The sequence below is a fragment of the Auxenochlorella protothecoides genome (assembly GCF_000733215.1).
Source record: "Auxenochlorella protothecoides strain 0710 unplaced genomic scaffold scaffold17, whole genome shotgun sequence".
Lineage (NCBI taxonomy): Eukaryota > Viridiplantae > Chlorophyta > Trebouxiophyceae > Chlorellales > Chlorellaceae > Auxenochlorella > Auxenochlorella protothecoides.
In genome coordinates, this window is record NW_011934486.1 from 269,695 (window position 1) to 292,422 (window position 22,728).

At 63.2% G+C, this 22,728-nt stretch overlaps 7 protein-coding genes across 7 annotated transcripts; 4 read left to right on the forward strand and 3 right to left on the reverse strand.

Moving 5' to 3' along the window:
* Window positions 1-408: 408 nt before the first annotated feature.
* On the forward strand, window positions 409-3,059 carry F751_1665 (hypothetical protein; the record flags this gene model as incomplete). The annotated part of the gene is made up of 5 exons (XM_011404040.1): window positions 409-579; window positions 677-738; window positions 1,147-1,796; window positions 2,112-2,435; window positions 2,770-3,059. 5 exons carry the CDS (start codon window positions 409-411, stop codon window positions 3,057-3,059), a joined length of 1,497 nt encoding a protein of 498 aa, XP_011402342.1.
* Window positions 3,060-4,133: 1,074 nt separating this feature from the next.
* Window positions 4,134-4,691, reverse strand: F751_1666 (Putative RNA methyltransferase At5g10620; the record flags this gene model as incomplete). The annotated part of the gene is made up of 2 exons (XM_011404041.1): window positions 4,134-4,515; window positions 4,660-4,691. 2 exons carry the CDS (start codon window positions 4,689-4,691, stop codon window positions 4,134-4,136), a joined length of 414 nt encoding a protein of 137 aa, XP_011402343.1.
* A 408-nt stretch (window positions 4,692-5,099) lies between these two features.
* On the forward strand, window positions 5,100-8,471 carry F751_1667 (hypothetical protein; the record flags this gene model as incomplete). Its single annotated transcript, XM_011404042.1, has 6 exons — window positions 5,100-5,163; window positions 5,283-5,534; window positions 5,695-5,830; window positions 6,871-7,669; window positions 7,895-8,039; window positions 8,191-8,471. The coding sequence occupies 6 exons, from the start codon at window positions 5,100-5,102 to the stop codon at window positions 8,469-8,471; spliced, it is 1,677 nt and encodes a 558-aa protein (XP_011402344.1).
* A 309-nt stretch (window positions 8,472-8,780) lies between these two features.
* F751_1668 (Protein FAM63A) lies at window positions 8,781-12,036 on the reverse strand (the record flags this gene model as incomplete). The annotated part of the gene is made up of 8 exons (XM_011404043.1): window positions 8,781-9,133; window positions 9,409-9,529; window positions 9,674-9,770; window positions 9,994-10,487; window positions 10,947-11,237; window positions 11,345-11,416; window positions 11,580-11,759; window positions 11,869-12,036. 8 exons carry the CDS (start codon window positions 12,034-12,036, stop codon window positions 8,781-8,783), a joined length of 1,776 nt encoding a protein of 591 aa, XP_011402345.1.
* Window positions 10,837-11,157, forward strand: F751_1669 (hypothetical protein; the record flags this gene model as incomplete). Its single annotated transcript, XM_011404044.1, has 1 exon — window positions 10,837-11,157. One exon carries the CDS (start codon window positions 10,837-10,839, stop codon window positions 11,155-11,157), a length of 321 nt encoding a protein of 106 aa, XP_011402346.1.
* Window positions 12,037-13,833: 1,797 nt separating the features above from the next.
* Window positions 13,834-17,469, forward strand: F751_1670 (MMS19 nucleotide excision repair protein-like protein; the record flags this gene model as incomplete). Its single annotated transcript, XM_011404045.1, has 9 exons — window positions 13,834-13,983; window positions 14,100-14,273; window positions 14,408-14,598; window positions 14,722-14,923; window positions 15,102-15,263; window positions 15,454-16,251; window positions 16,374-16,674; window positions 16,895-16,926; window positions 17,050-17,469. The coding sequence occupies 9 exons, from the start codon at window positions 13,834-13,836 to the stop codon at window positions 17,467-17,469; spliced, it is 2,430 nt and encodes an 809-aa protein (XP_011402347.1).
* Window positions 17,470-18,199: 730 nt separating this feature from the next.
* Window positions 18,200-19,827, reverse strand: F751_1671 (Estradiol 17-beta-dehydrogenase 12; the record flags this gene model as incomplete). Its single annotated transcript, XM_011404046.1, has 5 exons — window positions 18,200-18,494; window positions 18,643-18,764; window positions 18,921-19,043; window positions 19,209-19,489; window positions 19,584-19,827. 5 exons carry the CDS (start codon window positions 19,825-19,827, stop codon window positions 18,200-18,202), a joined length of 1,065 nt encoding a protein of 354 aa, XP_011402348.1.
* Window positions 19,828-22,728: the final 2,901 nt, after the last annotated feature.

The window sequence follows — 22,728 nt, forward strand, 5'->3', positions numbered from 1 at the left end:
ACTCCTCAGCCAGGGCGCCAAGGCGAGCATCCCTCTGTGCATCCCCTTCACAACCACCCCCCCTGCTCACATGCAATGTGAGGCAACGTAGATGGGTAGGTCCGCGTCATTGTTGGCTCGTCCTGGGCCAGTGTGTTTAGGGTTGCTCCTCGGTGGGGTGTCTGCTCGGGGCTTCCGCCTTTCCATCGGCCAGGGCGCGCACGTGAGCACGAGGGCTCCGGACCCAAGGGCTGGGCAGGTCACGCCCTAGGGGTCACGCGGGCGCAGCACACCCCATGTAGATCCATAGATCTACCTTCCAGAGCGTCGCCTCTTCTGAATTGCTTGCGACCATTACCTAGCAACCATGGCCTCAGCGCTGGCCCCCCAAAGCGGCACAGTACAGTGCCGGCGTCAAGTGTCTTCGACATGCACACCCCGCGCCATGAACCTAAAGCGCAGCCTGTACTTCAGCACAGCTCCCCGTCTGAGGTCCTTTGCGCAGCGCTCGAGCCCTGCTGGCCCCTCGGGTGTACGTCGTGGGCTGGTCGTATCTGCTGCCGCGGTCTCCCCTCCCTGGGGCAAGCGCCCACCGGCAAAGTAGGTTCCAGCGCTGGGGAGGGCTTGTTTGAGTCTCCAGAGATGGAGGCATGCCATGGGAGCTAAGGGTCTGCACTCCCTCTTTGCAATCATGCAGGCTGGTGTTGGAGGACGGCTCGGTATGGAACGGCACAGCTTTCGGAGCGACAGGCACAGAGGGTGAGGGCCCAGGATGCAGGGGGAGGTGTATATAAGAACACGAGAAGAGAGTGAATGAGAGAAAGGAGCCAGGGATGAGACCCTGCATGCAAGCGTACCGGTCGAAAAGGCACATTGCCTATGGGGTGCAGTGCTCCTGCCGCAAGCACCCGTTCCTGCGGTAACCATGCTGGTGCAGCCGACAATCATGTGACCTGGTGCTCTAGTTATTCCTTGTCTCAACGCGACCTCCCAAGGTCCATGGCCAGCGCTGGCGTCCAGGGCTCACAGTTCTGGATCACTGCCCCTCCCACCAAATCTAGCTCTTGCACCTGCCTTTCCAGCATCATCAGCCACCCTCCCAACTTCCGATCACCGCCAACCCCACCACCCCCCTCACCCATTTGATCCCCTGCCCCCACTGCGCAGTGGGCGAGGTGGTCTTCAACACATCGCTGACGGGGTACCAGGAGATCCTGACCGACCCCTCCTACAAGGGCCAGTTTGTGTGCTTCACCTACCCCCACATCGGCAACACGGGCATCAACCTGGAGGACATGGAGTCCACCAAGTGCCACCTGGGCGCGGTCATCATCCGCGACCTGTCCGCCACGGTGTCCAACTACCGCTCCAGCCTGACGCTGGACGCCTACCTGAAGGAGCAGGGCGTGCTGGGCATCGCCGACGTGGACACACGCGCCATCACGCGCCGCCTGCGCGTCACCGGCTGCCTCAACGGCGTGGTCACCACCGACCTGGCCCGCTCCGACGCCGACTTGCTGGCCGTGGCGCGCGGCTGGAGCATCATCGGCAAGGACCTGATCCGGGAGGTGACCTGCGACGAGGTGCACGAGTGGCGCGACCCCACCGGCGCGGAGTGGGAGTTCTCGCCGGAGGCCGTGGCCTCGCGCGGCGGTGCGGAGCCCTACCACGTCGTCGCATACGACTTCGGCATCAAGCACAACATCCTGCGCCGCCTAGCCTCCTTCGGCTGCCGGATCACCGTCGTGCCCGCGGACTACCCCGCGGCAAAGGTGCTGGAGATGAACCCCGATGGCGTCTTCTTCTCCAACGGGCCGGTGAGAGCGGTGGTTAGGTTGTCTTGTGCGTGGAGATGAATTTTTCTTTGGGGGGGGTAGGAAGCTTTGAGTGGGAAGGGGGGGACGTGAGGAGGGGAGCAGTGGGTTCACATATCAAGGTTCTGCGACAAGGGGATGGCTGCATGAGAAGGCCGTGGGGGTCACCGGAGATCGCCCTGCTCGTTCACGTGCAGTAGGAGTGGCAGGCCATCTGCGCAGCATCCACATCCGTCGACGCCAGCCATCACCACGTACCCCCCCCCCCCCCCAACGACCCACCCACCCACCATCTCCTCTCTTTCTTCTCCGCAACAGGGCGATCCGAGCGCGGTGCCCTACGCGGTGGCCAACGCGGAGGAGATCCTGGGCAAGAAGCCGGTGTTTGGCATCTGCATGGGGCACCAGGTGCTGGGCCAGGCCTTCGGGGCCAAGACCTTCAAGCTCAAGTTTGGGCACCACGGCGGGAACCACCCCATCCGCTTCACCCCCACGGGCCGCATCGAGATCAGCGCCCAGAACCACAACTTTGCGGTGGACCCCGACACCCTGCCCCAGGAGGTGGAGGTCAGCCACGTCAACCTCAACGACGGCACATGTGCGGGCATGCTCTTCCCCTCCAAGAAGGCGATGACCATCCAGGTGCGTGTGTGCGTTGTGCGTGTTTGGGAGGGGGTGCCTGTCGGTCAGGCCAGGGAGGGACGTGATGGGGAAGGGGTGGCTTGCCATGCAGGGCAAGAGAGACCGGCCAGGCACAGGCCAGCGGGGGTCCTGCCGAGCGGATGAGAATGGCTGATCTGAATCGGAGGTGGCATCCGTGCAGGCAAATTTGGGGGGAGTACTTTCCATGCAACCCTTTGTAGCGGAACATGGGTTGTGCGATGGCGTTTTCTCTCTGTAAATTGCATTTTCCACTGCCCGGAGGGCTCCCTGTCGACCACTCTCCTCAACAACCTCTCCCACATGCTCCTCGCAGTACCATCCGGAGGCGTCGCCCGGACCCCACGACGCCGACGTGTGCTTTGCCCAGTTCATCGACATGCTCAAGGCCGAGCGCCTCGCCACGGTGGCCTAGGTCTCAACATTCGTTGGAAGCCAGCAGCAGCGGCATCTTTGATGGAGTGGCGCCCGGGCCGACGGAATTTCGTGCAGTCCCATGGCGGTGGCCTGCTCCACACCCCACACCCCGCCCGGCGAGGTGGCCACCCCATGGGAGGGACCACGACCTGTGTGCCCTTTCCCTCTCTCTGTGTCTTCTCATACTAGCTTTGAGGAGGGGAGGAGAGACCTAGACCCCCTCACAGTTTGAATAACGCAGCCTTAGATGGGGTGTACTTTACAGGGGTATTGGTCCCACCACTAGGAATTAGGAGCCCCCCTTCGCGCCCGGATGAGAAAATGATCTGGTCGTGTCCGCCTCGAGGGAGTGCAAGAATGCACTTTACGCAATGTGATGAAAGAGTATTCAGAACCTGAATGCACACTGTTACAGGACCAAGGGTGTCCCTTCCGCTGCATGCGCGGCGACGACCTCCGAAAGGATCTCGAAAAGCAGCATGCTCCGTCAGTTGAGTGCACAGGTCTCCAAACGCTGGTACGCGACCGGCGCGAAGAGAACAGCTTCGGCACCCAAACCCAGTAGACGATCAGGGCTCCCAGCGGTGGCCTCCCAGCCCAATAATGCTCTCGCAGAGGAGTGGACCTCTGTTCAAGACAAGAACAGCGGGCAGCTATACTACTGGAATCAGAAGACAGGTGAGCCCTTCATGGCTGGTTCCCTCGCACTCCTCAGGATTTCAATGCACTGAGTAGAGCCTCGAGGCTGTACATTGGTTACAAGAAACACGTGCAAAGCCTCAAAGCCCCATCACTTTGTTATACATGAAGGGGAAACGACTGCGATTGGGGAGCCAAAACCAGGACCAGAGGGACGACGAGTCCAGCCTGCGCCGGCTCGACCCGGCATGGGTGGCATGCTCCTCTGGGGCACGGGAGTGGGCATTGCCATGGGGGTGATCAGCCACATCTTCTGAGCCTGGTGTGATGTTGATTGGGCTGCCAATGAGGACACTGCTGTTACTGCAGTGAGTTGTGCCGCTCGGCTATTCGACAATCTGAAAAAGGAGCCCCTTTCTCCTTATCTCTGTGCCATCAGTTGACCAAGCAGGACATTAACTTGACAGTACCAGCTTAATAAGCAAAGATGTCAGAAGAGGTCGCGCTGTTGTGCCTCAGCCTCGAGGCCAGTTGATTACAGCACGCACAGCTCCACTCCGATGGGCTGCCCGGCTTGGATGTGCCGCCGGGCCCCGATCAGTACCATGGCAGGCGCAGCCCTTGTCAGTGGTGATAGGGCGACCCCTTCAGGATGGTCCACGCGCGGTAGAGCTGCTCCAGCAGGACCACGTGGGCCACCTGGTGGTTCAGGACCATGTCAGACAGCCTTATGCTGATGTCAGCGCGGGCTCTCACCGAGGCATGGTGCCCATGCGGGCCCCCCACCAGGAAAGCGAGGCGTGGCGACCCATCGGAGGAGGCCCTGGTGAGTAAGGCGGCCAGCCCTGGGCTGGTCAGGGCCTTGCCCCGCTCGTCAAGAAGTACCACATAGGCGTCGTTGGGAAGGGCAGCCAGAGTCCGCTCGCCCTCATGCTGCACTGCCAGCAGCGGGTCCTTGACATTCTTGGGGTTGGGCTTCACGCACACCTCCTCCACAGACACGTACCTGAGCGCGGGTGGGAGGGTTGTGGGACAGAAAGAGTGCTTGAGGACAGCAAGATGACGCACAGGTTGGCATGTGCATGCCTACCCACCCTGATGCATCGGTCGATTCCATCACTCCGGGCCCAACTTGCAGAATCTCAATCACCGCTGCAGCTTGTCACGCCATTCCGAGGCCATGGCCCTAGCCGCTGGGCTAGATGCCTTGGCCACCGTGCATATCGTGATGGGTACAGGCCGGACGGCCTGAACCAGGTTTGTGAGGGGCATGGAGCGCATCCGCCGGCAGCATCATCCATCGGATTCGAGCAGGAAGGGCATTTCAATAAGATTTAGATCTGACCGATCATCCCTTTGTCTTCAGGCTGAGAAATCAGTTGTAGAGGCGCTGGGAATTGGAACACGAGATCGTGATTTTAGGGCGCGGGAACCGGAACCTCCCTCTTCTTCGCCGATTGAAAGGTCCGGCCCCCGCGCGGCAGAAGCCACTTCCTGGACTTTCCTCGTCCCCCACCGACATTCCAGTCCTCTTCCCTCTCCGAAACAGGGCGTTGGCACAACTCTGCGGTGCCAGCCGTGTGCTGGCAGATGCCGGTCCTGGACGCGGTCCTGGCCCTGCTGATCCTGATCAATGTGGTTGCAGCCGGGATAGGTGCGTCATGGGCCGGAGACGTGTTTCATATCCAAGCCGTATCGTCCTGGGCCCCAGCAGGCGCGTCCGGTGACGCTGGCGCCCAGGCAGCCTCAGCCCTCCCTCGCCCTTCCCGGCAGGCGTGGAGTGCATGCGGAAACTGGCAGCCCGGGTGACCATCGTGCGGTGGCTCTGGAGAGTCCTCCAGATCAACTGGCCCGTTCCCACGTCCACGGTGCTGGGCTTCGTGGACATCTGGGACCAGTTTGTCTGCTCGCGGAACAGCTTTGAGGTCAGGTTTGCTGTCTTCTGTGACCAGCTGGGCGACTACCTGGAGGAGGTGCTCCAGCGTGTCCTGGACTACATCGAGAAGACCTTTCAGGCAGCACCAGGTGAGGACGCTGGGTGGGGGGGCCCTGTCACCGGGCTTGGCTGCCGTGATGGCGGGGTTTCAGGTCCTGATGCCTTCCTGGCTTGGCGCCTTGGAAATGCTCGCCTGCCCTGCGGCACCGTGCTGAAGGTCCCCCCACCCCCCGAATCTCACCTCACCAGAGGACCAGGCGTGGCGCCTGCGCTCGCTGGGCCTGAGGAGGATCACGGCCTGGGACCTGCAGCATGGTGTGGGAGCACTGCAGCAGACCACGTGCGCGATATGCCTGGAGGACTGGAAGCATGCCGAGCAAATACGGTGAGCGGCGGGCCGAGAGGAAGGGGGTTGGGCATCCTGGGAATTGGAGGGTTGGGAAGCGGTGGGTTGGGTGCTCATGGGGACTGGGGTATGCGGAGCCCGAGCGACGGGGTGCAGCCATGCAGCAGTACTGGCCCCCACCCACGCCGCACACCCCGGCCCCCTACCAGAGTCCTGACAGAGTGTAAGCATGCCTTCCATGCTCGCTGTGCTGACGGTTGGCTGTGCAAGCATGCCCGCTGCCCAACCTGCCGCACGCGGATCGTCCTGTGATCACGGACATGACCGCGGCGGCTGTTCCTGAGCCACAGAGCAGCAAAGTTGGCAATACTGGACCCACCTCGTTCCTCCAGAGATACATTTTCGTTTGGCCTGTGCAGGCTGTCGATGTACTCTACTTCCCTGTACCCTCACAGTTTTCCTGCTACCTGCTGGCAGTCGCACTCCCATGACTCGTACCACTCCCCAATTGATGCCTGCGCTGCACAATCAATCCCCTCTGCGTCTTTGTTCGATCCCCTTTTCCACGCCTGTAACACCTTCTGCACCCAGGCATGAGCCGTGCCAGGGCACCTACTATGATTGAGCAGGGTAGACATGCAGGATCTGATTTCTTTCCTCCCGATTTGAACCGAGGCCGGGAGGAGAGCGCGACAGCCTGGTGCACGTCCTGTGAGGTGATGATCAGGTGCAGAGCTTGTTGTCGAGCTATTGATGCCAACGCGAAGACACTGTGCTGGTCATCGGAGGTGCATGCATGGGCTGCGAGAGTGACGGGCGCGTATGGCACGCTACTCCACGCTGGATCGCTACATCCTAGCACCCGATGCGCATGATGACAGCAAGTTTGAGGCTATTTCACATGTAAATATGACGGATAACCGCCCGCAGCCAACCCCTTTCGCCTCCACCTGCGCAGCAAGGTCTGCTTGGTGCCTGTGATGGGCTGCGGGTGCCCTGCCAGATTCTGTGCCAGGGGCTGCAGCCCAGGCCATGCTGTCGCCTCACAGCCCCCTCCATGTGTCATTCCCTGTGCATAGAGAGGTGCTGGACCGAGCATGCACAGGCCGCCTCCCCCCCTACACCCTCTACCGCTTCCTGCACTCCCGAGTGGAGGTCGGCAAGACCATTGCTCCCGGGTTTGACCCCGCCCCTGTCAACCGGCTCGCAGTGCATGGCGCTGGAGATGCGATGGCCCTGCACTGCAAGGATGGCAACGTCCTCCTGTCCAGCCTGGGCTCCCTGCGCAGCTCCTCGCTGGTCCTCAGCTGGGGCGCCCCAGCCGTGCCCTGCACACGCCTCGACCCCGGCGCCGGCCCATTCTTCATGCCAGTCTGGGCGGCAGACGACCTGGCCATCCCCTCGCTTGCCTCCAACCGCGTCCTCCTGTACGCCGGCGCCGAGGGAAGGCACTCCCTCCCACACACCGCCCTGGCCCTGGTCAGGCAGGGTCGGAACGCCGCGGTCAGTTGCCTGCACGTGCCGCCGCCCGGCACCGCCCCCTTCCGCCTGGCAGCGGGCACATTGGATGGCCACGTGGGCCTGTGGGACTCACGCGACCCCGGTCGCGGTCAGGGGGGGGCTCTGGCCCCGGACCTGGTGCTGGAGATGGTCAGCGGGCGGTACGCGCCCGGCAGGCACTCCGTGGCTGGGCTGAGCGTGCGGGACGGCGGCAACGCGGTGGTGGCGGCCTACTCCACGGGCACAGTGCGCACCTGGGACCTACGTGGCGGGCGGACTGCGGCCGCCTGCTTCGGCGCCCGCATCCACTCCCACCCCGAGCTGAGCCAGGTGTCGCTGCCGGGCATGCTGGCCGACATTCCTGGCCTGGAAGATTGGGTGGGAGGAAGGAAATGCTTGGAGCGGCACTCAAACTGCAGGCTTGCACAGGTGCGCGGAGGTGGGAGGGCGGGGAAAGAAGGAAGAAGCCCAGCTCTGGGGGTGGGAAGGGTGCACTCCTGGGCGAGGTGGGGCACCAGCTCCGCAACCTAGGCGCATGGCTGCCAGGATAGTCTTGAACGGGCAAGTTCCCCATCAGTTGCCCCGCCTTTCTCCATCTGCCAGCCTGATCCGGAGCATCCAGACAGGTTAGCATTCCACCTCCTCGGCAAATGGTGCGGGGTCCTGGACGTGGCGGCAGGGAGGATCACCCACCTCTACGCGCCTGAGTATACGCCTGACGAGGAGGCACGGCGACCCATTCTTACAGGTAAGGCCCGGCCGGCGGCTGTGGGGCTGTGCATGGTGCGGTGGAGGGGTGGCGGTGCGCTTTGCGCTTATCGCCATGGGGTTTGGGCATCCTTACCCACAGCCTGGAACGTACGCACCCCAATCTGATCCCCAAACATGTACCCTGCCAGGTCCGCCGGAGCCTGGGGCATGGCTGCCAGACGGCGAGTATGCCGTCAGTGACCAAGGCGGCGATGTTTTCCTCCTGGGCTTCGGCACACGTGGTGGCGGTCACCAGGCCACATTTTCAGGCATGTTTGCCAGCAGGGCTCCGCACTTCCAGGCTGAGCTGTCGACCAGATGCTATGCGCTGGAGTACATTCCCACCAGCGATGAGCTGCTCGTGTCGGGGGGCGACTACCTAGAGCTATTGGGTCGTGGCGTCGGGGCTGTCCAGTGGCAGGATGCTTAAGGCAGGGAGCTAGAGAGCTGGGAACATGCTAGAATCCTGAAGCCATGCCGGTGACTGGGTGCCCAGACCCATGCTCAGCGTCCCCAGCGGCAACCCCAGTCCCCATGCGGACCCTCTAGGAGTGGCTGTTCGGTTGGTTCTGGGGAGAGAATAAAACCAGCGAGGGCCCCGGCATCACGCGACGGGCCGGGACACAAGGCCAAGCGAGAGAGCCAAGGCGGCTGACAAGGACGGCAAGGCCGTGGGACCGAGGGAAGCTGCTGCGTCAGGGCGAGCCAGACCCAGCCCAGCGCGGCACGCCAACAGGCATCACATGACCACGCAGTCGGAGGCCTTCTTCTCCTTCTTCGTCGACTTGTCCCTGCCTCCGCCACTGGGGCGGCGCAGGTAGGCGCCCGGCGAGAACCGGGTCAGGGACCTACCCTCCAGCTGGGCCTGGCCTGCGCTGGGGCCAGGCCCACCTGCCGCCTGCCTGTGCGTGCTGGCCAGGGGCCCCTGCGCCCGCTGCCCAGCCGTGGGCGAGGAGCCGGCCGGGGGCAGGATGGGGGGCCTGCCGGGGTCGCGGCGGGTCCATACCCTCGCCTCGCTCTCTTCCTCCTCCTGCTGCAGCTGCAGGGCCAGCGCAAAGTCGCTGTCGGCGAGCATGGAGGGTGAGGCCCGGCCTGCGAGGCGAGGCGGGGGGGGAGGTTGATCAGCAAGCCTGCCAGTGCGCTGATTGCGGCCGTGTGGCGCACACAACAGGCTGTTGGTAGGAGGGATGCATTGACCCGCTTGGAGGCAAGGAGTCAGTCCAGGTGCACGATTCTTGTGGAGTCCAGCATATGGCATCTCTACATCCCGTGTCCATCACACAGGCAGATGGATTGTCGGGACATCATCCACTCGCAGATATTCAGAATCCCAAGTCCAAGGCCCCAGGCCGGCAGCACCCCCTCACCGGCAGTTGGGGCTGGGAAGGAGTGGACCCGGAAAGGCTTGAAGTCGGCGTTGAAGAGCGAGGTGTCCCCGTCCACAGACGCAAGGTGCTCCCACACCACGTCTGATTCATACTGGTAGCCCTGTTGAGAGGGCAGGGGGTGAGAGGCCGAGGCAGGGTGAGGCTTCAGCAGGATGGCTGACAGCTCTCAGTGCCCGAATAGGCCTTGCATTGCAAAATGACCCCCTCACACAGCTTGGTGCACCTCCCAGTTCTCAGATCAAACACAAGCCGGCCACCGCATGCACTCAGCCCTTGCCTGGTCCGTGATGAGCAAATAGAGCTGGCCGCCATGCTTGTGCAGCACATTGAAGTGGTTGTTCCTGTGGGTTGAGAGAGTGGGCTGAGGCAGAGTGGGCAGTGCGGGGCAGGAAGGGGGTGTTTGGCCGGAGTTGATCGAGATCCAAATACAGGGCGCGGGAGTGGCCCATCCCAGAGCCTGCCTCGGTATGAAGCGTGCCGCATGGGAATCATCCTCCATGCACCTCGCTTTGCCGCGCTCGGCGTTTGCGACACACGCCTCCCACCCGACGATATCACTCGCACCTGAAGAACACAGCCACCTCCCCCTCCTGCAAGTCCTGGATCAGGCTGGCCAGCCCATGATACGTCAGCTGGCTGGGGCAGCTCTCCAGGAAATCCTGGATGACGAGCGCCTGCCGCACCTCCTCGTCCACCTGCCGCGCCTCACGCTGTGACCCAGAGGCCGCCGCAACAGAGGCCGGCGCTGGGGTCCCACCCGCACCCTCAGATCCCTGCCTTGCATTGTTTTCTGCGGCCCCGGCGGCCTCCTGTCTCGTGTCGATGCCGGCCACGGTGCCCTGTGCAGCCTGCCGGCCTGGCACTCCCGTGGCGACGGTCAAGTCCTTGAAACGAGCCTCCACATCGTCAAAAGGGGAAGCCCGTGGCGTCACAGAGGAACTGGGCCCATCGTCGCCGCATGCATCTGCCCATGGCGGCGTCGACTGCCGTGCCGGCTCCTCATCGGCTGGGGCGGGGCCGGGGCTCGGTTTATCCAGTGCAAAGAACGGCTCCCGGGACTGGGCAGGGAGGGGATGTGCATGGCGCATGAGGCCAAGGACTTGGGACGAGAGGCTGCACATCGTGCTTGGCCTCTAAAGTTACCTATTCCCCAGCAAAGGATGACGTGCCACAAAGGGCCCCACCCTGTCTAAGCACACACACCAGCTCCTGGGAGTCGCAGGCGGTGCCGAGCAATCCATCAGGCGCCACAGAGCCGGCCTGGCTCTCGGCGCGCTCGCTCTGATTGCGGCTGGGCCGGGTGATTATTGCAGAGGACCTGAGGGGGCGGGGTCCGCTGTAGGAGCGATCGAATGCATCCTGGAGTGCGCAAGGGAGCGTGGGTGGCGAACCGTCAGACGGGGGCCGATGGGCCTTGCAGGTCGGGGAAGGGAAACTCTCGCGGATCAAGGCGGACAATGCTCATATATGGAGCCTGTCCCCCCCTTGTCATCTCGGCTGCGCAAGGGGGCACTCACCTTCACCAGGTCCCCCAGCATGGAGTTGATGGCGGATGCGAGGCTGTCCTTGTGGTCGGCGGGGCTGGGGGAGGCGGCCGGCGCGCCAGACGCCGCGCTGGCCAGCGCTGCTGTGAGTGATGCGGCATCGATGCCATGCCCTGGGATGGGCAGAGGCTGGCTGGCCGCCGGGGCCTGGCCGGGCGCCTCTGAGGTGAACCCGGCGGCGTAGGACCCGTCCAGTGCGCACACGACCCGCAGGATGAGCTCGTTGTAGGATGCCTGGCCGACAGCCTGAGCGGTGACCGTGTCCTGAGCAGGGGCCCGGATCAAGAGTGGGGCGAAGGCAGTCAGAGCATGTGCATGACAGTCAGCAAGTTCTATTCTCATGCTCAAGATTTCCCCCCCAACACACACACCTGGGGGTCTACGAGCCAACCATGCACCAGGCGAACATTGAGCAGATCAAAGATGCCAGTCTCCCTCGTGAACTGCAGGTGGGAGGGCAGGGGCTGGAGGGTAATAATCGCCTGAGAGAAGCAGCCAGTGATGGCATAGGTGCAGGCTTATACGCCATCCCCTCATTGTAGGTGGGCGACGAATCACAACGCCACAATCACCCTGCCGTCTATAACAAACCCCCCCGTTACTCACCTCAAAGCCGCCTATGCTTGTAAATCGGACATTTACATCTATGCCGGTTGTTAGCTGGGGCAGGAGCTGCATGGTCTCTGCCAGCTGGTGCTGAAGGGCTGCCTGCTGCTCCTCATTTCGCCCGCTCGCAGATGTCTGAGCATCCAGGAAGTAGCCTGCTAGCAGCTCCACAATCTTATCCTGTCGGTGATAATTGAGATGGGGGGCGAAGGTCGCAGGGATGCGCTCTGGTTCAAGGGTGGATCTCGGCACAAGCAGGGGCGGGGACCGACCCAATTCGCAAACCTACCGAGGATACCTCCCCGACCCCCAGTGGCAGCTCCAGCCTGTTCCTGAGAAACAAAACATTGGCCAGGGCAATCAGAGGGCATGGACCATTGACATCTTGAAGAAGGATGGGCGTCCTCCTGCCCCGAAACAGTATGTGCTTTACGAGGTAAGTAGCAGGGGCTCCCATGCTATGGAGCAACCTTGCATCGATTTGGGAGGCACGCGACGATCTTCCAGTTTGCTGAGCAACCGAAGGAGTGTGCGTTATCTTGAACGGACCTCATGCGGTGATTGACGAGGACCAGGTTCCGTCGAAGGCGCGTCGTGTCGTGGAACTCGGTTCACTTCAAACAACCCTCATCGATGGAGTTTGGTGAGGAACCCCAATGAGCGAAGATTTGGACACTGAATGCTACAGTACTGGATACTCTTCAACTTGTACGTTTCGGTTGCAATTTAGGGGCTTCAATCTCACTCTTGGGATTGCACAGAACATGTCATTTTAGAAATACCCAAGTAGGAGTGGCACCTTGCCTCTGTAATCTGATGGGCACAATGATGCATGCAACAGCATCTCCTACTGCCTTGCTGTCTGAAGCCTCTTCTGCCGAGCTGGTTGCTGTGGTCTCCATCGCTCAGGTGCGCCCACTTCCATCTCAGACAGCACTACACGCCCTGTCGTCGGGGTCAGGGGCCAGGCATGCGGATGCCTGTCTATGCTGCGGCCTGTTCCAATGCCTTGGGATCACCTGCCGCCGCCTGCTTGAGGGCAGCTGCAAGGTCTTGCTCTTGGCCTCGGTTCTTCCGGCGCGTGGCCTTCTGAGTCTGGTTCAAGCCTGCACAGTCGGAAGCTACGGCCTTGGAAGGAAGGAGAAGCTGCACAGGATCCATACATACACGATTCTGGGCGGTAAGCCAGTAGAAGGCACGCAAGTTGAGGACCCTCACAACCACGGCACCTGTGAGACCCCACTTGGGAAGCCACGCACGGCCCCCCGATGTCTTTTTGACCCTCTGTGCAAAGCACAGAATCCTGCAGGGCCGTTCAGGAGAGTTGTTTATATTATTGATGCAACACCATTGCGTGCATCCGTCATACATGAGCGACTGCACACCTGCTTGGTGCCACCATGGCACCGTCGTCTTAGCTGGAATTCGGTACCTCGGGAGAAGCAAGTACGTTCTAGCACCTTATCAAGGGCTTTCAAGCAATACCGCAAAGGTCACGCATTTGAGCCGAGGAGCATTAAGACGTCCTGTGTATTAATGTTACGGCACTAGAGACACCGATGCTCCGCCCACAGCATGCATATCAGTCCTCCATTCCAAACACAGGAGCGACGCAGGATCACAACAAGAGCAGCCATCAATCCATCAATACTGACTGACGGCAGGCGCAGCATGTCGGTCGATCAGCCATGGACGTCAGCCCTCTCGGAGTTGGTGACCACTGACTTCAGCACTGCAGAGACGGGAGAGCGGCTCGCTGGACTGATTACCAGCCTGAAAAGGGACAGGGTCAATCTAGCCGTGCTTAATGGAGCTCTTGGGCCTTTTCTGATATCCGAGAACGATGCCAACCGCGGCAAGGCACTCACCGTCTTTGCAGAGGTGAGACGATTGCTGAGTGGGTGTCCCAGCTAGCTTCTGGAGGCCCAAATGGCTGGTACCTTTTGTCGCGCATGACCCCCCTGCTACCCTCACAGGCGCTCGTCGGCATTCCTGGACTGATTGCGACTGAGGCGGATGCTCATCATACCGGCGACTTCTTTTGTGCCAGGCTGAATGACAGGTACTGCATGGTGAAGGCAGGCTCAGGCTCAGGATGTCATGCGAAGCTGATCATGGACATTTGGCAAGGCTGAGTGCCTGATATAAACCCTGAATTAGTCTGGGACAGCTCTCACTCTGGATTAACGCCACAACAATAAAGCTGTTCTCACACTGCAGGCCCTCCCTGCACGGCGCCTTGTTGGGGTGCCTCATGTTCCTTGAGAATCCAGCCTGCCCTCCAAGCCTCAGCCAGGCACAGCTGCTGAGCGTTGCCAAGAACCTGACCAGCAATGTGTTCGTGCAGCACCTCCCCCAGACAGAGCGCCTGCTGGCATACAGAGCTCTCCAGGCTCTTGTCCAGGTGGGGTGGGGGACCGCCAAGACAGGTCCAGTCTAAGCATGGCGGCTGCCCGAGTGCAGTGCAGCCAGCGACGGCACATTGCTGGCAGCCCCAAATGTGCCTATTCCCACCTACAGGACTATGGGCAACAGCTGCTGGATGCCGGGGTCAGTCTCTGGGATGCATGCCTGGCGGGGATGGATGGCGAGAGGGACCCTCGCGGACTGCTGGCCGCCTTTGCCCTGGCACGCTCCCTGATGGCACTCTACTCCGCCCAGCCCAGCAACAGCCTGGCTGCGGGACAGATGGAGGTGGGTGCTGCGGTGCAGGGTTTGGGAAAACTACACCACACTCGCATTGAGTGGCCAGTCTGCGGCGCACCCCGGCGCGACCCTGGAACCATTCCCTGGCCTCCATTCCCCCACCCTCCGCCAAGTCTCACCAGGAGGGCTCTGAAGAGCTGTTCGACATCCTCTCCTGCTACTTCCCCATCAGCTTCAGCCCGCCTGCCAACGATCCCCACGGCATCACGCGCGAGGGCCTGGCCCGCGCCCTGGCAGACGTCCTACTGTGCAGCCCCGCCTTCCTCCCTTACCTCCTGCCAGTGCTGCTGGAGAAATTGGCCTCGTCCCTCAGGTGCACAATTGCTGGAGCGTGCCTGTCAAATCAGGGACCATGGGGGAAAGGGTGCCTGCCACGCACTCTCGAAGTTTCAGGCTGCCGGACCCCGCCATTGGCTCGCCGCCGCCGCAAGCGCAGGCAGGCCAAGACCGACGCCCTGGACCTCCTCCGTCGCGTCCCCGGCGCCTGCTCGCCCGCGGATCTGGACGCGCACGCCGACTGGGGCGAGGTCTGGACCCGGCTGCGGGCCGAGATCTGTTTGCCCGAGGCCCTGGAAGCGCCAGCGCTGGGCAGCGCCCAGGACCTCGCCACCCCCGCGGCGCAGTGCCTCGCCGAGTGGGTGAGGCGGGTGATGGGGGATCTAGTGCGAGGCATGGGGTTTGCATGGCTCTGCATGGTACCTTGCTCGTCTGTGCTCTGCTGCATGGGAAGGACTTTCCAATCCCCATCCCAACCGCGCGCCCTTGGCTCTGGGCGCCTTTCACTCAACCCTGGTTCATCTGACCATACCCGCGCAGGTATCGCAGCTCAGCCGGGTCCGGCACGGCCTGGGCAGCTCGCTGGTGCAGGATGCTGCGGTGCAGCAGGCGCTGCAGTGCCTACGGGACCCAGGGTCAACCCAGGCCGCCCAGGCGCGGGCCAGCAGGCTGGTGCAGGCCGGCGTGCACATCTTGAGCGGGGTGGGTTGGTGGGATCCTCTGGCAGGGAGCCCGTGCTGATGGCGTTGGCGACAAATGCTGTGTACAAGGCGTGCGCCACCCCGAGCCATGGAGCCCTGTGGCCTGGAGCTGGTGCCTGACCCCATCCGCACCGCTCAACCACCTGCCCAACCTCCATGGGAACCCAACCCCTTCTCTCTTCCCTTGGCAGGTGTGCAGCTCAGTCGCCGCCTGCGATGAGCTGGAAGATGCTCTGGGTCGCATCACCGAGGCGATCAAGTCTCCGACTGCGCCGCTGGCAGCGCAGGCGCTGGCCTGGCAGGGCCTGGCGCAGATGATCAAGGCGGGCCCGAGAATACTGACGGCACTCCTGGCTCCATGTCAGGAATGGGTGCAGCTCGCCATTCGCAGACACGATGTCGCTGAGGCACAGCAAGCTTCTGAAGTCATAGCTGTCTCCGATGCAGACCTCTGGACCCTGGACTGGCCCTGCACGGCTTCGACCGTCACCCTGCGGTCTCTGTGCTTCCTGCAGCGCGCCGTGGAAGTGCTGGGGCCCTCGGGGCTTGGGCCTGCCGCCCAGGAAGCTGCCCTATACCTCACCTTGCAGGCCATGGACGCCGCCGAGCCCGACCTGGCCGCCAGTGCCATGCAGACGCTGCTGGCCCTGGCGCGGTTCGGGGAGGAGAGCAGGGCGCTGCTGGCCATCGTCCTACGCGCGGCCTTGCAGGGCGAAGGGCCCGGGGCCTGGGCGCCCGCCGGCGACGCCTTGGTGCGCCAGCTGGCGCGGGCCTCCGCCACGGCGTGCACGATGGGCATCGAGGCTGCCCTGGCCAGGCTCAGGCCCGACGCAGAGGGCGCGGCAGCCATGGAGGCGATTGGCGCAGAGGGCAGCATCGACGCTGGCCACGTCCTCGCCGCCCTGAACTGCCTGGCAGACCTGCTGACGCATCCGCATGATGAGAGCGGTAGCGAGGGCGTCCTGGCTGCCTTACTGGGAGCCTACAAGGTGAGGACCGGGGGCGCTTGTGTTTCCGTGCCAGTCAGAGCTGAGCGGCTTTGCTGGCCCGCCAGGGCGTAGCGACTTTGCCAACCAAGGAACCACTGCCCACGCCTTGTCACGTGCCGCAGTCGGGGACTGATGGGGAGGCCGAGGCTGCGGCGCAGCTCGTTGCAGCCGCCCTGCCGGGCGCGAGCCCGGCGGCGCAGGCTGCCTGGGCAGGCCGCGCCAAGGCCTCATTGCTGGCTACCGAATCCGACCCAGGCGTTGCGCTCGTGCACTGCGGGGTGCTGATCGGGTGCAGCAGGGCGGCCGCGCGTGCCGCCTGCTCGTTGACACTGGTGCGGCGGCTGAGCGAGCTGTGGCGGACGGATGGCCAGCGCTCGCTGTACATCGAGGCAGCGGCCTCTCTGGTCAACAAGTGGCCGGACGGTGAGGGTGTTTGTATCTGGAGGGAGGCTGGTGGTCAGGGGCTGAGCTCTCGGCCTCACAAGAGGCAATCTGATGCAGATGCCTGCCTGCCCGGCGAGTTTTCTCAGATGCCCTGGCAGGCCCTGGCATCCCGCACCGCAGGTCATGCTCATTGCCGCCTCCCTCTCAGCATTCCACAGCATAAAAGCCTTCCCCCCCCATCCATGTCCTTTCCTTGCAGACCGGCCCGAGGGCTTGGTGCCCGCGCTTGATGTATGGATGACGTCCCTGGCCGGGAAGGGCTCCGCCCCCGACGCGGCCTGGATCGAGGGGCGGGCGGCGCTGGCCCGCGCCCTGGCGCTGCGCTCCCACGCGCGGGCGGCGGCAGCCCTCGAGGAGGGGATCGCGGCCTGCTGCCGGCCCGCCGCGGGCGTCGAGGACGGGCCACGCTTCGTGCGTGGGGTGCTGGCGGCCGCCGCGCAGCGCAGCCCCTCGGCCCTGGTCCGGCCGCTCTGGCGGCAGCGCACCCTCACCCTGCTCGTGAGCGCGCTGCTGCGTGCGCTGGGGCCCCCGCCGCCGTTCGTGCCCGCGCTGTGCACGCTGGGCGCGGCCCTGACCTCGGTGGACCCCGCTTTGCAGCGCAGCCAGCTGGCGCGCGTGGAGACGCTGCTGGCGCCCTGCCTGGCGGCCGTGGCCGACCTGCCGGGCCCGGAGCAGACCGTCACGGGGCTGCTGGACATGCTGGCAGGGCTGGCGGGTAGTGGCGCCACAACAGGTGAGGGGGGAATGGGGTGGATAGGGTCGTTCTCGCTCTGAAGGATGCCTTGTCGCTTAATTTGGAGGGCACATCTGCACCGCCCAGCGCCTTGACGCCATGGAACTCTGCACCTCGCCGGAGCAGCAACCCCTCCGCCCTCTCTTCTCCCTTCCAAATTCCCAGCAGACCGAGACGTGATCACCAGACTCCTGCCCGACGCCTTCCCCGCCCTGCTGCGCTGCGCGGCCCACCGCGAGCCAGACGTGCGCCGCGCCGCGCTTTCCACCCTGTGTGCGCTGGCTGCGCTGCCCTACACCACGCTGCACCCGCTGCGCGCGCGGGCGCGTGCGGCGGCCCGGGCGGCGCTGGACGACGACGCGCGGAGCGTGCGCGGCGCGGCGGCGCACTGCATGCTGGCCTGGGGGGAGTGAGGCACCGGCGCTGTTGATGCAGCTCGCCAGCACCGGGAGGGCAAGAGTGTACAGGCGAGGGGAGCAGCAGGGCAGCTAAGAGGAGCACGGTGTGGTTGCAGAAGGAACGGAGGCGGGTCTGAATTGATCGGGGGGTGGGGTGGAGGGTATCAGGTTTCCCATCACAGGAATGCATGTTTCGCCCTGGTGCACACCGTTATCATGCCACGAGATCCAGGACATACCAAGGGCAGCTGCCCGCGCGGTGGTCGGTCTGGCCATGCATGTCTCAGGAGAGGGGCGTGCGCGCCTGCGTAGCCATGCGAGGCGCGCCATCACCCTCTCATGGCAGCGATGAGAGTCATCACATCCATCTCTCTCAGTCGTCCTTCTTGACCCCGTTGGCGGTGGGCGCGGGGGCCTCGCCCGCCTCGTTCCCGCTCCGAGCGCGGAGCAGCTCCGCCGCCGCCTTGGATTTCTTGCGGTACGCCGCGCGGCGCAGGCTGCGGTGGATCTGCATCACCTGGTACTGCACCAGGCTGGCGGGCAGCAGCTTCACGGCGGCCGCCTGCAGCGCGTGGAACCAGTAGGGGAAGAAGACTGTCTCGTAGCCCATGGCTCGCACGGCGGCCGCCGCCCAGACCTCTGGCGTGGGCGCGTCGATGCGGGCTCGCCTGCGTGGGAGTGGGTGACCGTGCCGGCCTCTGCATGCGAGTCCTTTGCAGGCTGTGGTGATGGCGAGGGGGGAGCCTCTGCGTGTACAGACCATCGGCACCCAGCCGATGAAGCCACACACCACCACGAATCCCCCACCCAGCACACCCCTCTGCTCGCCTGATCTTGGACATCTTGGTGGCGACAAAGAGGGGCGCCTGGTTCTGCACGCGCACGCCGAACTCGCGGTATTCGTGGTCCAGCGACCGACTGAGAGCATCCACGTACGCCTGGGGGGGGGGCGGCGTGGTTTGTGTGGGGAGGTTTGGGTTGGAGATCCTCGTGCGGAAAGGAAAGGCAGTCGCAGGGCATGGCCAGGCGGCCAGCTCGACGCGCTGAGCCAGGGATCGGCCGACGGCCACCAAAGGGCAGCCTCGTTCCCCCACCTTGGAAGCGGTGTACACTGCGAGGAGGGGCCCCGAGGGGATGGCGGTGGCTGCGCCGCTTCCCACGTTGACGATGAGGCCGCGGCCGCGCTCCTTCATGCCCCCCAGGACGATGCGGCAGAGCTGTGGGCATGGGTGTGGGACGAGGGGGAGGGGGGAACCTCCTTGAGCAGGGCTGTGCCATGACGAGGCGGTGCACATGGCCGCGGGTGGGGACAGTGGGCTGCATGCATGTGCCATGCGGTGTGTTAGGCCCGCACACATTCATGCCCCAGCCCCCTCAGTTACCTTGGAGAGGGACAGAACATTCAAATTCACAATGTTCTTGATGTCCTCGTCGCCCACAACGTGCATGTACTCGGGGTGGGGGTAGGACATGCCCGCGTTGTTCACAAGGATGCCGACGTCCAGGGGCTTGAGGGCCTCCTGGATGCGGGAGAAGACGGCGGGATCGGTGGAGGTGAGGTCTGCGGCGACGACCCGCACCTCCACGCCAAACTTGTCCGTGATCGCCTTGGCCTCCTCCTCCAGCCGGGAGGCGGTCCTCGAGATCAGTACCAGGCGTAGACCTGGGGGCAGGCGGTTTCAAGAGGGTGTGAGTGAGTACGTTTGACACAGATACAAGTCTTAGACACAGTACAGTCCTCACACCCCGGGGCTCACGCTGCTTCGCCAGGGCCTCTGCGTATGCCTTGCCGATGCCGTCGGTGGCCCCAGTGACCACGGCCCACTCGCCATACTGCCTCAAATTCCGTCCTCCTCGGATGAAATGCCGATACAGGCCCCCAAGTGTGCGCAGGGAAGAGGCCACCATGGCCAGCAGTGTGAGCGCGACGGAGACCACCACCAGGGCAGCCCCGGCGGGGGAGTGCACCAGTCGCTCCAGCTGCGACGTCATCTCGCCCATCCTCGTGTGATAGGGACACCCCGCCATCGATCGGATGGATTGTCCAGCGAGCTCGATAGGTCCCTGAGCATGCAAAGGTATGCCCCTAAACGTTTCGGAGTGGAGTCTCCCAATGCGCTGGCGCGGGAGGGGCGGGGGTTGCGGGGACAGATTGTTAAAAGGTTCCATGCACAGTCCCTAGCAGCAAAGGTCTTGCATTAATACAACATGAATCTCGGGAGGTTTGATTTCAGAATACGATGAGAAATTCAAGAATGTACTCCACTTCTCAGTGCCAAGCCAGGGTGCCCAGCGCCACCTCAGCCTGGGCCTTCCAGGTCCCCGCCCCGCTCCAGCTGGCCCCCAGTCTGAGCGTGCTGCTCTGCACCCAAGCGCTGAGACTGCGAGAAACGCCGCCCGCCGAGCACGCCACCCTGGCCTTGACGCTGCTCAGCCCCAGGACTCGCGACCAGGCCGACTGCAGCGAAACTGAGACCGGCAGCTGGCCTGGCGACGGAGCGGCAGCCGTGGGTGCGCCGCGACGCAAGCTCAGGCTGAGCCTGGTCTTGCCAGACACGGCGTCCACGGACACCCAGGGGCGCCCCTGCCTGCTCCCCAGGTTCAGCAGGGTGAGGTACCGAGGGCCCCAACCCCTGCCCCACGACACCGATCCGGACCGGCAGCCCCTCAGGTCTGGGCCGAGCCGCAGCTCGCCCCTGATTCCAGGGCGGGGCATAGGGGACGTGGAGACGCGCGCGCAGGCACTGCTGTCCAGGAGAGGGCTGTCCGACCCTGGGGACGGCTGTCGGAGCTCGGAAGTGGTCATCAGGACTGCAGCCTGACCCAGCGAGGGTGCACCGACAGTTCTGCGCTCGTCTCCATGATGCGGCCCACGACAGGCCTCTGCGCCCTGGGACCAGAAGCTCAGCTGCATCGGACCAAGCGACTGCGCATCCTCCTCCCAGCGCACAGTCACCCGCGCTGTTGCCTCTGCTGGAAGGCTGACGGTGCAGGAGGCCTGCTGGGCGGTGCACTGCCGACGATTGCAGTCAAGGGTGCAGCTGTGCACCAGCGCCAGAGAATTTCGCGCGGGTCCAAACCTGCAGAGCAAAGGTGCGCCAGGGAGCAAGCTTCATGGGAGTGCCGGCCTGTACTGTGAGCAGCAACGCACGGCTACCATTCGGGGCAAGCTCATGTGAGGCCCATGCCGCCATCGCACCAGCCCTGCACTTACTTGCCAGCTGCCTCTATGGTGAGGAGGCTAGGAGCAGGGGGGGCATACTGCATGTGTGCGCTAGATTGCAGATGGCCAGCTCCCTCTCCCTCACATAAGGCATTGAGGGTCACGGACTGCACACCCTCAGCTGAAAAGCAGCAATTTGCAAAGCAGTCGAGCGACTTCGCCGGCTGCAGGATGGTCCAGGCTGTGCAGCTCTCGTCCTGCTGGCCATCTCTCAACGGAGATTTTCTTGGGGCCTGGTATGCGAAGCCCACCAAGCCAATGGAGGCGATGGCCTGGGAGGGTGATTCCCAACGGCCCTTGACGGCCAAAGCGTTCGCTGCAAGCCATCTGCAGTTGAGGCATTGCGAAGTTGAATTACATGGCCGTGACCGAGGACGCTGCCATCGTTCCAAAGGGCTAGAGGCGGAATCACTCACTTGTCCTGCTGTTCCCGATGGCACGGCAAGCCGGAACCCTTTATTCCCGACAAGTGCATGCTTGTGCTACATCCATATTCATTTTGCCGCGGAATGTTGTTGTTCGCAAAGGATGTATGTAGATGGGGTTGGTGATCTGAAGATTTCAGACCTGAGTGTGTCCGCCGCGGTGGCAGACCGGTTTAGCAAGCTCCAGGGGGTGCGTTTGGATGTCCGCGGCCATACGATACATCGAATTGGCTCTACGAAGCGAATTGCTGATTGATTTCCTGTCCGTGTTGCCCCGCGCCCAAGGTTCCCTGGGACGGATCACGTGGGGGCGGGGTTTTCAGCTACCATAGCATCGCGAGCTAAGATCGCGCACGCACGCCGTGCACACTAGGGTTTACACCATCATCTTGCTGCTTGTAATGAGTATTTGGAGGCATTGCACAGCAGCCAGCAGCTGAGCACGTCAGTCAGACCGACAACCAGGCGCCGTTGCGGGAGTCACTCGATACCTTGGGAACAGCACATGCTGGCCTGCCTGACGTGGTAAGGATCAATGCATGGCCATGCCATCCCATGCCCGGGCCACTCATCGTGCAAGCACTCACCAGCCAGCAACACATGACCTTGCCCGCAGTTTGAACCTGTAATCGCACGGGAGCGGCCCTCATCGGAGTGCCCCTGTTAAGTCTCAGTCCGACACCGTCATGGCGCGGGGAGCCATGCTAGTCGTGCTCCTGGTCTGCATGGCGGCGCCAGTATGCCTGGCGAGGCTGTCGACGAGAGTCCTGCTCCAGGTTCGTTTGTGTTGGCCGTTCCCTGCCTATGGTCCCGATGCCTGGCTGCCTGGCCGATCGGGTCCGGGCAACTGGTGAAGCATGATACAGCAGTCCGAAGCATGCCCCATCAAGCCGCTCCATTCTCATCATGCACCGCAGGCGGCCAGTCCAGCAGGCAATGCCTTCCCTGCTGCAAACGCCTTCTTCACACTGCAAGGTGAGCCGAGGGTACTTTGGTCGGAGATTTTATGATTTGCTGGGTTTACCGCAACATGGAAATGAGGAGTTTGGCATGCATGTGGCACAGGCATTCCTGTGAATGGTGAGGGCTGAGGTTTGATGCGCATAGGCGTGTGAGGAGGAGCGTTCAGCCCGGAAGGGGATGCGGCTTATCGACAGAATCGATTTTTTGTAATGAACCAGAACGCTCCAAAAGCGTATGATTGCACACAAATGTAACCCCACCCCCCCCCCCCCTCCCTCACCTCCTCCGTTC